Below are 16,626 nucleotides of genomic sequence, written 5' to 3' on the forward strand. Positions count from 1 at the left end.
CTCAGTTAAAATCGTGGATATTTAAAGAAAATTTTCCCCTGAACTGCCTTAGCTCTAGCCGTGGATTTTTAGGAATATATTTCCATGAACCATGTGAGCTATAGTCGTGGATTTTCTAAATAATATTTTCCCATGGCCAACTGAGCCATAATCGTGGATTTTAAAGAATATTTTTCAATAGAACATCCATCTGAGATAAAGAAAAAATATTTCATTGGCTCTTTGAACCATTTAAGCTATAATAGTGGATATTTGAAGCATATTTTCCATGGACAATCTGAGATACAACCGTAGACTTTAACGAATATTCTTCCTTGGTCCAACTAAACCATAATCGTGCATTTTTTAGGAATATCTTGCCATAGACCATGTGAGCTATAACTGTGGGATTTTTTGAGAATGGACATTTGTGGCATATCTGAGTCAAAATCGTTGATTTTTAGCAACATTTTTCCATTGACCATCTGAGATAAAATCTTTATTTTTTTGGAATCTTTTTTCATCGACAAATGGAGCTTTTATCGCACATTTATATTTTTATACAAGCAAGTGCTCACTACTTCGCCAACGAAAAGGCCACCTTAAAAATTTTAGATTGGTCCCAACAGTTCGAATTAGGTCTTTTTAGTACTCAAAATTCATTTTTTTAAGTCTGAAAAATTTGTTAATCAAAACTTCATACATTGTACTAAAATTTCAGACTTTATTTTATGCATTTTTTAAGTTTTTCTTATTTCGAAAAGAATCTTCAAAAATCTTCAAAATCTTTAATTTTAAATATCACAGAGGAGGATATTAGTAAAACCATTGCACAAAGGACCAATATCCAATTGTTCTGCCCAAAACTATTTCAACGTCCCCATATATTATTTTTAGAAACCACCGATGACCTCAATATCAAATTTCAGAATGTCAGCTCTATACCTTCACCAAGTACTGAATTTAGTACCATTTAGTACGCATATCCAAAACAATCTAAAGATCAACAGTGAAGCAAAATGAGTGCCTTCACTTAATACCAGATCTAGTACCACTTAGTACTTTTCCTACAATTAAAGTACACATTTTCGAGACCACTTCTTTCAACAGGGATCTCAATATCAAATTTCGGGATTCCAGTTCCATCCCTTCCAATTTAGTACCATTAGACATTTTCAAAACCACCTCTATATCTTAATCACAGACATCAAAAGTGACATCTATATCGAATATTCTTCAATCAAAAGCAATGGTATTATTTGGTACTTTTAGTACATATTTCTAAAACCACCTCTATATCTCAATTTCGGATATTAATAGAGAGCTCAATAACAAATTTGAGGATTTTAGCCCTATCCATTTACCCAATGCCAAGTTCAATAACATTTAGTACTTTTCGTACAATTACAATACACATTTCCAAAACCACCAACATATCTCAATTCAATCTACCAAAGCGATCTGAATATTAAATATGAGGATTTCAGTCCTATTTTGTTAGCCAATATTAAATTTAGTACCACTTAGTGCTTTTTATATTATTTTAGAGCTCTATGGCAAAATAGTTCCATATCTCAATTTCAGTTCTAAATATTAGATTTCCGGATTTGAACTCTATACCTTCACCCAATACCAAATTTAGTTCCATTTAGTAATTGTCGTACACAACGTACATCAACAGGAACTCCAATACAAAATTTAAAAATTCCTTTATATTCAGAATTCCAACTCTACCGGATTTAGAATCATTTAATACAAAAAAGTACGAATTTCAAAGCCTTCTTTTTTCCAATTTCCAGTATATTAGCTCTATTGGTTCACCCAAATCCAAATTTTACCAAATCTAGTACCATTAAGTACACTTGAGTACTCATTTTCATAATCAATGTTATTTTCTATTTCAGGATTCCAACTTTACACAAAATTTAAATTGCATCAAATTTAGTACCATATATAAGTACGAAGATTTGGAAACTTCCTACATAACCCAATCCTACACTCCAACAGTAACTTTAATTCCAAATTTCAGGATTCCAGTTCTATCGGTTCACCTAAATCCAAATTGTACCAAATTTAATATCATTTAGTACACTTAAGTACAATTTTTCATAACTACCTACGTCATACAATCCAACAGAAATCTATTTTTCAAATTTCAGGTTTCCAACTCTATTGGTTCTCCCAAAATTTAAATTGTATCAAATTTAGTACCATTTATTACACATAAGTAAGAATTTCCAAAACTACCTACTTTCCTCAGTCCTAGAATGCAGCAGTAATCTTATTTCTTAATTTCAAAATTCCAGCTCAATCGGTTTACCCAAACCGAAATTGTAACAAATTTAGTATCATTTAGTACTTTTCATGTACAAAAGTATACATTTCGATAACTTTCTCCATAACCCGATCCTACACTCCACCAGCAATGTTAATTTCAAATTTCGGGATTTCAGCTTCAACCGTTCCTCCGAATTCAAATTGCACTAAATTTAGTACTGTTTAGTAGTTTTGTATACATGAGTTCAAACTTCCAAATCTATCTCCTTTTATCGACTCTACTGCTCAACGTTGTTTTCTATTCCAAATTTCTCCAACCGTTCACATGATACGACATGGCACCAAATGTAGTACATTTTAGTAATTTTGTACACTTACAGTGCGAATGTCCAAAAACCCCTTGATCCATCTATCATATACTCCATCAGTGATCCTCAATCTAAATTTAAGAGTTCTAGCTCTACTGCTTTTCGTACCGTTCTAGTAGGAGTTCCAAGGAGTCCAAGCACCCAGCCTTTGTTATAAACCTCAGCCATATGCCTAGAGAGGGTATATTTCATTTGCTTCGTGTTTCATCCAAATATCGGTTTTAGACCATAGGTTTCTTTGGACCAAAAAAGTTTCACGACATTTAAAGTCGATCTAGCAATGTCCGTCCGTCCGTCTGTATGTCTGGCTGGCTTGTACGCACGATAACTCTTGAAGGGAGTATCCGATTTGATCCAAACTTGGTACTTCGTAATATTATTGTCAAACTTAGAAAGAGTTCGGAGATGGACAATATCGGTCCACTCCTTCTGGTACCTCCCCCACAAAGTGTCAACATTTTCAAAGATACTTCTCTTTCTGTGCAGAAAATATATATTTTTTTTTTTTTGAAAATTCCGACTTTTTGTGGGGGAGATACTAGAAGGAGTAGACCGACATATTCCATATTGGCACCGGAAATTGGGTTAGTAAAAATATTCGGATGTGTGAAATTTAAAGACAATCGGACTCTTACATCTCATTTTATAGAGAGTTGTAATTATTCAAAATGTTGACCCTTTGTGGGGGAGGTACTTGATGGAGTTAACCGATGTTGTCCATATTCCACCTGACCTAGAACTGACGTAAATATTAGCATTTACAAAGTTAGAGCAAAATCGGATTATCGTTATTATTACACACATGACAATATTTTTTATTAACCCAAGGTCTGATGTGAAGACGGAATATATCGGTCCACTCCTTCTGGTACCTTCCCACAAAGGGCCAAAAAAGGCCATAAAATACGAAATTAACATCCGATTCCATTCAGACTTGGCACATCCCGATATTTCTATCAATACAAAATCTGTTATAACGTTGGTAGAGATCGGACCATTCCTTATGGTACTTTTCCCAAAAAGGGTTCAATATTTTGAAAAACAACCATCCATCTCTCTTCAAATTTCACACATCCAAATATTTTTGCTAGCGGAAGATCTGTAGTAAAGATGATATATATCTGCCAACCTTTTCTGGAACCTCACCCATAAAGGCTCACAATTTTCAATGCTTATATTTGTCATAACTTGCGAAACAAGTCGGCGATTTTTTACAACTTTCTATATCGAAATATTTCGCATAAAAGTGTATATAAATGTCCGATTTCTTTCAAATTTTGCACATACCAATATTTTTATCCGCTATATATGGTACCTCACGCATATTTCCACATTTTCCAAAAATGCACATATCTCATATAAAATATAGGAAGTAATCGATGGAGTCCAAATCTGTTACATTGTAGTATTTATATCAGTCTTAGGTCAGATACGAATTGTTGAATATTGGCCAACTGCTTCAGAACCTCCCTCATAAAGGATCAACAGTTTGAACAATCATAAGTCAAGGCTGGGGGGATTCATCTGTCGGAAAATCCGACTTATACTTTTTTTATTAATATTAGTATATACATATTTTATTATTTATATGATATTTGACCTTCACATGCTTTCTATTTCAAAGGGTTTTAATTTCAATTAAAAAATGCTTAATTGTTTTATAATTTGTTAAAAAAATTTTCTTAATAACTGCATTCATTATAGTTTTTATTGCATTGAAAATATTTTTGCATCGAATTTCAATTAAAACTTTTGACCAATTACTGCAATGACATAAATATCTTTGCATTTGTAAAACTATTCATTAAACTTTGAAAAATTATTTGTCGTCTTCAATTTCCAATATCTAAGATGGGGAGAAGACAATGAAAAAGAAAACTAATTTTTCTAAATATTTCTCATCTGATACCTTAAAGTAATTCACAAATATTAATCCTCTTTGTCTTGGGGTGGCAATTTTCAAAATCATTAATAACAATTCCAACACGTTTTGTTTGCTCTCCCTAAATAAATACGAAAAATATCAAAATATTTTCGCCAAAATAAATTCCCTTGATGGCTGTTCATTATTGAACGTCCATGGGCAATTTTGATGGGAAGTGAACATTAATTTGTGGGTGTGTGTGTGTTTGTCGGTCTAATATCGATTACCATCATCGTACCTTCATCACTTACCTGAAGTGATAAGTGATGTCCTAAAATGTTCTCCGTCATCGAAATGATGCCTCGGGATAGCACGTTAAATTGTAATCAATCATAGGGTACCTGGCCATCGATGTATGGCATGAAATTGCCTTTGGCGTAACTTCAGTAATAATATTATTATTTTTGGCAACATTTTAAGGTATTCATGAATGAAGTGAAATATTATTATTCGATATTGAAGGGTGAATTTATCTTTCTTAAATTTTATTTGTTTAAGATTGGTCACTCAAATTGGAACAATAAAAATCATATAATCGATAGTCTATGAAAAATATTTTAAAAAATTAACGACGATCGCTCGCGGCATAATTATAGCCTTATTGGGCAATAAATAAATATTAAAAAAATATCCTAAAAGAAATTTTTATAGCGCATCTTCTCCGCAAAAAATATTGAAAAGAAGTCAATGGTTATGGTTCGTTCGTTAAACATATTCCTAACAATCCCGGTTTTTGTTACACGGAGCGTATACGTATTCCACATATCCAGGAAAATTACGTATACGACGTATATATCAGGTAAGGAAAGAGTTCTTAATTCACATTCATAAAGAAAGTTTTCTATTCTAATGACTATTGTTTTTTTGAAGACATATCGAAGCACGAGATTTATCATGGATATTAAAAATGTTGACCCTCTGTGGGGGAGGTACCAGAGGGAATGGACCGATATCACCCATCTTCACAGCAGATATTGTGTTAGTAGGATTTATGGGATGTGTGAAATATGAAAAAACCGGATACCTATTTCTTCCGGTTTTGTGCTTGTTTTTATTCAAACTTTGGACCCTTTGTGGGCCGATATATAGCATCTACACACCAGGCCTTGGCTTAACAAAAATGTTGTGATATGTGTAATTTTTTATAAAATTTAAAATTATTCAAAATGTTGACCCTTTGTGGGGGAGCTACTTGATGGAGTGGACCGATATTGTCCATTTTCGCATCTCACCTAGCAGTGATGCAAATATTTGGATTTTCAAAGATGGAGCAGAATTGAATGATCATTTCTCTTTCTCTGCAGGAAAACAATTTATGTGAAAATTTTTTTGGGGAGGGTACCAGAAGGAGTAGACTGATATCACCCATCTTCGATCTAAGTTTGACAATAAAATTACGTTGTACCAAATCGGGAGACATCGCTAGATCGACACCAAAAATTGTGAAAGGGATTCGGTTTAAAGAGACCTATGGTCTAAAACCGTTATTTTGGCCATATCAAATGATTTTAGCCATAGTTAATAATTCTAGATCGATTACAAATGTCCAGAAATGGATGTGGTCCAAAGAAACCTAGGATCTAAAACCGCTATTCCTAGCCATATGGCTGAAGGTATAATTGCATTAGAACCACTCTTGCAGTGAATAGATTTGGAAAATCGTGCCTTATGGGTATTAAAAGGAAGTAAATGTGGCAACATTGATTTTCGATCGATAGAATGGAGAAGAAATCGGAAATCGGACCTCTAACAAGTCTATGGGAGATATACGAAAGGGGTTTTGTAGTACCTTACTAAGACGATACGACAATTAATGATATTTACAAAATTTGACACCATTCAACAATTTGATGTTAGTCACTGTTATGGATTTTTATGGAGGTATTGACAGTCACTGATGGAGTGCAGGATAGATGTATGTATAGATGTTTTTGGAAAAATTCAAACTTTAAGGTTATAAAAAGTTCTATAATGGTATTAAACTCCTGAAATGATACCATTTGATATTATGTGAACGGATGGAGCTAAGAACTTGAAATTACGTATGAGAATCAAGATTGGAAAGTAAGTTTGAAGGTTGTTTTCAAAAGTTGTACTTATCGTGCGAACTGTTATTAAATTAGGAGCAGTTGGATTTAGGGTGAACGGGTGAAGCTGTAGTTTTGAAAGTTTGTATGCGGGTCCCCGTTGGTGATTGGTTAAAATAAAAAATAAAAATAATATATTTGGTACAATTTGGTATTGGATGAACAGATAGTGCTTGAAATCTAAAATTTGCTATTATGGTCGCTGTGCATGTGTATCCTGGATATACTAAATGGTACTAAATTTGGAACATTTTGAAATTTTGAAAATTGGTATCGGTGTGTCCTTTGGTAGTAGGCGAAGTACAATATTTGTAAGAAATGTACTAAATAGTACTAGTTTTTGGTACAAACAGTTCTTGAAATCTAAAATTTGCTATTATTTTGGACATACGAAGGTGGCTTCGGAAATGGTGTGGTACTAAATTTGGTGTTGGGTGAAGAGATATAAACAAAATTCTGAAACGTAATATTTAGATTACTGATGGTACCTGTGTTTGGGAAATGGAGGCGTTTTTGGAAATGTGTACTATATTTGTATGAAAAGTTCTAAATGGTTCTAAATTTGGCTTTGGACTACGGGATCCTTAAATTTTATATTGAGTTCTCTGTTGATATCTGGAATTCAAATATGGATGTGTTCCTTTGTGAAATGTGAACTATAATTGTTCGAATTGTACCAAATAGTACTAATATTGGTATTGGGTGAAAAAATGGAGCTGAAGTATTGAGGTTTAATATTTTTGGTATATGGGGTGACATTGGGAAACTGTAACCAACTTCAGACTGATGTCATTTCTAAGCCACTCGTACGAGTGCAAGCGTACAAAAGAATTTTGGTGAGAATTTTCCACAAAAAAAGTTATTTGTGATGAAATTCAAGCGTGATAGTGTGATTTCTTTATATTTGGCTGGAAAACCACAAATGGCTATCGTTAGAAAACTCCAGCATTTAAATGTGAATAAATCTTTTGTGTCTCGTACCATCGCTCGTTACCGTGATACTGAGAGCGTGGCCCGACGTCAAGGAAGTGGACGAAAGAAAAAAGCAACATCAGCAGAAATGGTTCGAAAAGTAAAGAAGCGACTTTTTCGAAACCCAGTGTCGCAGTGGCCGAAAAATGGCTCTTGAGCTGAACATATCGCAATATTCCATTCCGCAAATATTGAAAACTGAGCTCGGAGTAAAGCCATTGAAATTCCAAAAAATGCAATAACTTACACCGCAACAGAAAGAAAATAGACTCAAAAAAGGTACAGAGTTGCTTCGCTTAGCCGAAGGTGGTGAACTGCCTAATTTGGTTTTCTCCGATGAGAAAACATTCGTTGTCCAGCTGTTTGTAAACAAACAAAATAATCGTGTATACTTGCCAAAGAGGTCAGCTGAAAATGTGCACTTTCGGTGGGCCACCAGAACTCAAGCGCCGGTCATGGTGATGGTGTGGGCCGTTATAATAGCCGATGGTCGCTCTCCGCTCGTTTTAATCAACCGTGGCATCAGAATAAATACCGAATATTATCGCGAAAATATTCTGAAGGGGTGTATTAAAGGCTTGGGCACGCAAACATTTTGGCCGCTGACCTTGGACATTCCAAGAGGACTCAGCACCATCGCACCATCACGCACCACCCAAGAATGGTTACAAAATGAGGTTCCTCGTTTCATTTCCAGCGCACAAGGGCCACCATTATCTACGGATACCTATCCGTTAGACTATTGTGTCTGGAGTATTTTGGAAAGCAAGGTTGGCACTAAAATATACCAAAGTGTCGATCACCTCAATCAAGCGTTTCGCCGGGAATGGGCCAAAATACCGCAGAGCAACATACGGGCAGCGTGTGACGGTCTCATTGGTGTTTGCAGGCCATAATTCGTGCCAAAGATGAGAAATTCGAAGAAATCTAAACTTATTCTAAAATTTTATACTATTTCCGACATTTTTTTGCTTTCATTCAATAAAATTGAAAGAAAAAAATTAAAAATTATGACGTTTGCCTTTGTTTCAGTTTTTTATATCACCCTGTATCCGGAATTGTGATATGAAGGTGGTTTTGAAAATTCGTAATATATTTAAACTAAATTTAGCGTTGGGTGAAGAGGTAGAGCTGAAATCTTCAAATTTGATATTGAGATTTTTGTTTGTATCTGAGATATAAAGCTGTACTAAATAATACTAAATTGGGTAATGTGTAAAATTTGATATAAGGAGTCCCTGTTGGTGTCTGAGATTGAGATATGGAGATTATTTTGAAAATGCGTACTTTAATTGTATGAAAGAAACTAAATTCTTCTAAATTTGGTATTTGGAAGGAATAGAGCTGAAATAACGAAATTTAATATGAATGTCATTGTTGGTGTTTGTGGTTGAGAGTACTATGAACGTACGAAAAATGCAAAATGCCACAAAATATGCCGTTAAGAGAAGGAAGTGGATTTGGGAATGCGTACTATAATTGTTAGAGCTTGAATCCCCAAATTTAGCATTCGGTCGAAGGAGTAATGTTGGAATTCTTTAAACTGCATGAGGCTTCTTGTGTGAAAAGATCAAAAATAATATGTAATATGGGTATTTGTACTAAAAGTGTGCAGAATTCATTGTGTTTAAATTCGATCCCCTACAGAAGGATTTTTATCTAAAGTGTTTAAATTCGATCCCCTACAGAAGGATTTTTATCTAAAGAAGTCCTATAAGGGTTTTTTATCTTTAGTGAACCATTGGAAGTTTTTTAGTTTGTAGACGTCATATTGAAGGCCTATCTGAAGGTTTTCTATCAGTCGAAGAACTAAAAAATGGCTTATATCGCTAGTAAACTTATAGAAACTCATCTAGCCATAGAAGACATCTAGAAGCGTGTCTATGCATAAAAGTTTTATAGAAGGTCTCCTATCTACAAAATACCTCGAATCTATAGAAAAACTAAAAAATTTTAATCTTTAAAAAAATTAGAAGTTCTTCTGTCCACGGAAGTAATGAATTTGCAATCATTCGCGTACATTAGAGGACGTAAATAAGAGATGCCGTCAACAGTCCTTTTGGGAAGTAACTGTTTGATTATACAGGTCTTCTTGCTTTTAAATTTTACGTTCGGCGATCATTATGCGAATTTGAACAAGATTCAGACACACTTCCTCGCTCTTTATCATTACTCTTGTTCGCCTAGCTAGCTCCTTACCCTATAGTCAGCTGCTTTATGCCATGTCTACTCCCATCAACGGAATTTTATCACCATGGCTATCCTAACACGAGAACTTCCGACAGCGATCCAAATACTTCCGAGCCAAGGGTAAACCAATTGATTATCTCAGAATTTACTGTACTTAAGCTTTGTCTACGATTATCTCCTCAGCTCTGAACAAAATCGTTGTCCAATATTCTATCATTTTTTAGCTGATATCTTTTTCAGGTGTACAATTTTTATAAAAACCCACTTTTCTTCAACAACAACACCGCAGTCCTGAGGATTCCCTTGTTTATCTCCAAACTGGACATCTCAATAAAAGCATTCATTGTCACACATATGACACATAAATGGAAACCATAAACAAGAAGCAAACTACTACATAAAATAAATATAAGTTCATCTTCACATGACGGGACGAAAGAACCCGGCGGAAAGGGGAGGAACCATGAACAATACTCACCGCAATTTCCTGTGTCGCATGACGGATACAATGACCAGCATGTTGCCGAGTATGGCAGCGAGGATGATGAAACCGATAATGAAACACTTGACGATGACAAATGTTAAATGCGACTCGCTGAGGGCATCGATAGGAACTGAACTGCTGCCACCACCGCCGGCACTGCCGCTGCCGGTGATGTCTGTGCCAAGGCTGGCCACTGAAACGGGACTAACGCCTCCATCTGTGGAGCCACCAATGTTGCCAAAATTACTTATACTAAACGGATCGTCCATGTGGCCAATTTCCAGAGCATTGCCAGAGCCAACGACGGCACCACCACCACCTATAACGCCGCTGGTGTCCAACAGGCCGTTGGCCACAAAATTCAAATATTTCGAATTTGTGTCCTCGGCAATGTGTATCAGATGATTGTGGTGAGACGACTGGTACGGCTGGGAGGCAGCTGAAGCCGACGACTGGTGATGCAGATGTTTGTGATGTTGTTGTTGCTGCTGCTGTTGCTGATGATGATTGTAACCACTCCCACTGTTGTTGCTGCCACTGAAGACATCGTTAGGCGAACTGAGGCCAGCCGGCATGGAGTCGGGCGCTGAGGAACTTGTAATAGTTGTCATGTTTATCAAAGATGTTAGCAGAGAGTTGGTGGCTGTGGCAGCGGCTGTTGCCAGGGTTGTTGTGGCAAACGATGTGGTTGTGGGGTGGGGTGGTAGCAGTGGTGGGGGTGTCATCTTTTCGGTGGTCAACAAAAATCAACACTCAAACAAGTCAGTCTCTTAAAGGGGTATCTTGGCGGGGGAGGGCTTGTTAGGGTTTCCAGGGAAATTCTATAAATCTCCGCAAAAAGTTCGATGGAGTATTCAACTTTTTAACATTCACAACAAGCGGTTTTCTGTGTTTGATTTGTTTTCAAAAGTTCTTCGTTTTTCTTTTTCTCGGGGAAAAATTTCTTTCTCTCTCCCTCTCCCTCTCTTCAATCTGTTGAACACCAGTTTTTCATTAAATGCTCTATCAAGGCTAATACTTTATATGATGGTGTTTTTGTTGTTGTTCTCCAAGGTGTTCTGGTTGTGGTACATTCGCTGACAGCAGGTGCCAATTTCGCTGCTTCTTCTTGTTATCAATGTTTACAATATTGAAGGTGGCGGCGGTGAGGGTGGTGGTGTTGGTGTTTCCCCTTCTCCAAAGGGATTTGTGACCACCAAAATACCTTGGCTTTAAAACGTTTAACTGTCGTATCGGTGTTTTGTTGTTCTTATTGGATTTTAAGCATTTAATGAGACAACAACAACAACCACAACAACATTTTAAATGATAATCGGGACAATTTTGTAATTGGCATTGATTGTGTCCGCAGCGACGTTGGTGATGACGGTGATGATATTTTGGCTGATGATTTTTTAAATATTTGACGACGGTGTTTTTGTCATTTGTAGCGAGGATTTGTCCGGCACCGCCATTACACTTGAAGAGTTTTTCATAACAGCATGACAGACGGCAGCATGGAAAGTGGATTTCCATTGATTGCCACATGGCTGGATTGGGGGAAAACATGAAATAAGAGCAAAAAAGAGAGAGGGCAGTGAATTAAAAACTTGTTTGGAAATTGGTACAGCATAACTTCGCAATACAAATTTAATTTAATTTACAATTGAATCGGGAAATTACATTTGGCTATTTTTTTTTTTCGTTTGCAATTATTAGGTTTAAATTAATCAGTCGGTTTGGCTGACAGAGGTATACTTTCAGCAAATCTTCGTTTATTTAAATACTAGCAAGTGGCCGTGACTTCGTCAGCGAAAAGTCCATCTTAAAATTTCATATTCGTTCCACCAGTTCATTATAGTACTCAAAATACACAATCTGTTCATTTTTATACCCTACACCACAAGGTGGTCAGGGTATTATGTCTCTGTGCATTTGTTTGTAACAGGCAAAAGGAAACGAGATAGACCCATAGTTCCTTTTGATGATCTGCATAGAATCACATTCACAAATTGGGCCTTAAAATAGGTATGCCAAATTTGGTGAAATCGGTTCAGATATAGCTATAGCTCCCATATATATTGCTCATCCGATTTGTTATTTTTGTAATCCGTATACGTAATTTGCCCTCTGTAACAAAAATATTTGGGAAAATATAGCAAATACAGCTCAGAAATACATTTGCTAAATTTTATCGAGATCGGTTCAGATTTGGATATATCTCCCATATATATCTTCGTCCGATTTACCTTTTATTGTGCACCAAACGTCTAATATTTGTCCAAATTGGATGAAATGTGGCACTTACGACCGAATTGAGTCTAGAAGCTGGTATGTCAAATTTGGTGAAGATCGGTTCAGATATAGCTATAGCTCCCATATATATTGCTCATCCGATTTGTTATATTTGTTACCCACAGCCGTAATATGCACTCCGTAACAACGATATTAAGGGAAATATATCAAATACAGCTCAGATATATATTTGCCAAATGTTATCGAGATCGGTTCAGATTTGGATATATATATATTTATCTGATTTCTAATAAATTGTGCACCAAATGGGCAATACAAGTCCGAATTTAAAAGATTCAAATGCTTCGGCATATTTAGTCCTTTGAACTTTAAATTATAATTATAGTCATAACGTGTATGATTGAATTCCCCCATAAAAACTTTTAATTATTATGTGGAGCTCTACTAAATTAGCAAAGTGGTATAGGGTATCATAAAGCCGGCCCCGCCCAACTTTAAAACTTTCTTTACTGGTTTTTTGTACAAAATTTCAAAAAAAAAAAATGTTCGTATTCAAGTTTATCCTTTATTGAAAAGGAAAGTCGAAAAATTATTTATCTTGTACCAACAAATTCTCAAAATCTATTGTTTTGAAGTTTAGCGAAGTGGATAAAAGTTAAACCTTTGCACAATGGTTTCACATCCAATTTTACTTTTTAAAACTATTTCAACGTCATTTCACAATAAAAATTGCCCACTGCCTTATCTAAATTCTAACAGTGACCTCAATATGAAATTTCACAATTCAAGCTCTATCGATTCACTTAATGGCAAATTTAGTACCATTTTCCACGTTCTATTGATTTATAGTACGAATTTCTAAAACCAGCATCTTCTTTCAATTACAGATACCAAAATTTAAATTCAAATATTAAATTTCGAGATCGCAGCACTGCTTCTTCACCCAATAATAAATGTAGTATCATTTACTACTTTTCGCACAAGTTTTAGAATTTTATTTCTATCCCTTCACCAATAACTAATTTTGTACCACCTAGTACTTTTTGAACAATTATAGTACACCACCTCCATATCTCAATTCCAGATACCAAGAGACATATCTCAATATCAAATTTGAAGATTCCAGCTCTATTCCTTCAAGAAATACCTAATTTATTACAACTTAGTATACATTTCTGAAAACACCTCCATACCACAATTCTGCACAGCAACAGGGATCACAATATCGAAATTGAGGATTCCAGTCCTATCCCTTCAGTTAGCTGACTCGAGACAGAACATTTGTTCCTTAAGCCAAGTTTAAAAAAAGGCCATGTGCGCAGTTTTGCCAATTTGAAAGACAATGTTCCGATATATTGTCTTCGACTTGATCTTTCCATCTAATTCTTGGCCTTCTCCTTCTGCGTGAACCATCAGTAGGCTCGCTTTTATATGCCTTATGAGCTGGGGCATCCTCATCCATTCACACTATATGGCCTAGCCACCGTAGTTGCTGCAGCTCGATAGGTCTGACTATGTCGATGTCCGTGTGTAGATGGTATAGCTCGTGATCGATATTCACCGTCGATGCAGATCGGCCCGTATATCTTTCGGAGAATTTTTCTCTCAAACACTCCAAGCGCTGCCTCATCTGCTTGCGTAAGCACCCATTAAAGTCATACCCATAAAGTCACTGAGTACCTCAAAGCTTTACCGCTCTTAATGTTCGACCCATTATGTCGATGGCGTAGGCGAGCAACATGTGTTGTTTGGTGTACAGAGTGTCATTTCTGTTCACCTTTGCATCTCGAATGACCTTTTCCAGCAAGATGTTAAATAGGTCACACGAGAGGCTGTCACCTTGTCTGAATTCTCGTTCGGTATTGAATGTCCCTTCCGACTCTAACTGCTGCCCTTGTGCCAGTTAAAGTTATCCTGTAATAATTCGTGTTAGAATTCAAGCGTGATAGTGTGATTTCTTTATATTTGGCTGGAAAACCACAAGTGGCTATCGCCGGAGCACTCAGCATTTAAATGTGAATAAATCTTTTGTGTCTCGTACCATCGCTCTTTACCGTGATGCTGGCAGCGTAGGCCGACGTCAAGGAAATGGATAGAAAAAATGGTTCGAAAAGTAAAGAAGCGACTTGATCGAAACCCGCGTCCAACAGGACTCAGCACGCGCCACCCAAAAATGGTTACAAAATGAGGTTCCTCGCTTCATTTCCAGCGCACAATGGCCACCAAAATCTTCGGATACCAAACCGTTGGACTATTGTGTCGGGAGTACCCAAGGGTCGATCACTTCAAGCAAGCGCTTCGCCGGGAATGGGCCAAAATACCGCAGAGCAACTCTCGGGTAGCGTGTGACGGTTTCATTGGCCATTTGAAGGCCATAATTCGTACCAAATGTGATCAATTCGAACAAATCTAAACATATCCTAAAATTTGATGCTATTTTCGAAATTTTCTGCTTTAATTCAGTAACATTTTTAAAAAAATGTAAAAATTATGGCGTTTGACTTTGTTGCAGTGTTTTTATCTGACCCTGTATATTTATCATAACTTGCGAAACAAGTCGGCGATTCTATACAACTTGCTAAATCTAAATATTTCTCCTAACCAGAAAGCTGATAAATGTTCGATTTCCTTTAAATTCTTCACATACCATACATTTTCCAAAAAGTCCACAGATCTCATATACGGTATGGGAAGTAGACGATATAGTCCAAAATATGGCATGTTGTAAAATTTATATCAGCCTTAGGTGAGACACGAATTGGTCAATATTGACCAACTGTTTTGGAACCTCCCTTACAAAGAGTCAATAGTTTGAATAATCATAACTCAAGGCTAGGGGTATGCATCTGCAGGCCAAACTGACTGATACTATTTTAATTGGTTTATTATGAGTTTGAAATGGATTCTACCTCTTGTGGCATAACATGAACTTTTAAAGGATAATTTGACCCACAACTCGTTATTAAAATTAAAACAATTTTCCTGATCAAAACTTGTGGATTTTTAAAACATATTTTCAGACATCTCCTTACCGCAATATAATATTTTGAAGGGCCACCTAGAAGTTATTCCTGACTACAAAACGTAAGGGATGTTCTGGTCAGAACTTTTGGATTTTTTTTGGGTTTTTTTTTTCAGGAATATTTTGAGATACTTCCTGGCCACATAAAGTGGACTTAGAAGAAGGACCTGACAACAAATTTCTGGTATAGTTTAAAGGATATGGTGGTCAAATTATCTCCTGACCAAAAAAAGCATGGATTTTGTTTAGAACTTTTTGAAGGAGGCAAATATTTAAAAATAAGTATTTGAAAGATGTCCTGACCACAAATCGTGGAAATTTTAAGAATATCTTGAAAGACGTCCCACCTAAACACAAATAATGTGAAGGATCTGGCTGAATTTTTTGTTAAATAATTGAAGTCTAATGTTGCAAAAAATTGCAGATTTTTCTAACAATATTTTCAAGGTCTAACAATATTTTCGTGGATTTTTAAGAATATTTTGAAGGACTGACCACGCATAATTAATTTTGAAGAACATCCTAATCTCAAACTTGAAAGATAACTTGGTCAAAAATTTTGGGTATTTTTCAGAATACCTTGAAAAATCGTAGATTTTATAAAATTGTTTTGAAGGTTGCCCTAATAAAAACTGGAGCATTTCGGAATTGAAAACAATATTTAGGATATTCTTTTTATACCCTACAACATTATGTGTTGGGGGTATTATAAGTTTGATTGGGCCTAAAATTATGTAACACCTCGAAATATTGGTTTCCCACATAGGAATGTATATATGGATCTTCCTATCTCGCCGAGTTGAGTCGATCTAGCTATGTATGTCCGTCCGTTCATCTGTCCATGTTAATTTGTAATCACTCTACAGGTCGCAATTATGGCCCGATCTTCACGAAATTTAGAATGTAGGTGGGGTTAAGGTCAGAAGATCGATCCTTGGATGATCGCATAATATTTAGGGGTTGAAATGGACCAAAAACTGGAAAATTTCTTGATTTTGCAGTTGCAATTATAGACCAATCGACGCGAAAGTTAGCATGGTGCTAGAGCTTAGGGCTGGGCAGAAGCCTTCCAAGCCTTCATCGGGTAA

At 35.9% G+C, this 16,626-nt stretch overlaps 1 protein-coding gene across 1 annotated transcript in view; it reads right to left on the reverse strand.

Annotated features, from left to right (window-relative positions):
• The window catches only part of LOC101893856 (octopamine receptor beta-1R), a 226,649-nt gene that overhangs the window by 74,175 nt on the left and 135,848 nt on the right, over window positions 1-16,626 (reverse strand). Inside the window, exon 2 of the mRNA XM_059120707.1 lies at window positions 10,276-11,810. Coding sequence (XP_058976690.1) covers window positions 10,276-11,006 — 731 coding nt within the window. The 5' untranslated portion in view covers window positions 11,007-11,810. The remainder of the gene's footprint in view (window positions 1-10,275; window positions 11,811-16,626) is intronic.

This window comes from Musca domestica, unplaced genomic scaffold (assembly GCF_030504385.1).
Source record: "Musca domestica strain aabys unplaced genomic scaffold, Musca_domestica.polishedcontigs.V.1.1 1, whole genome shotgun sequence".
Lineage (NCBI taxonomy): Eukaryota > Metazoa > Arthropoda > Insecta > Diptera > Muscidae > Musca > Musca domestica.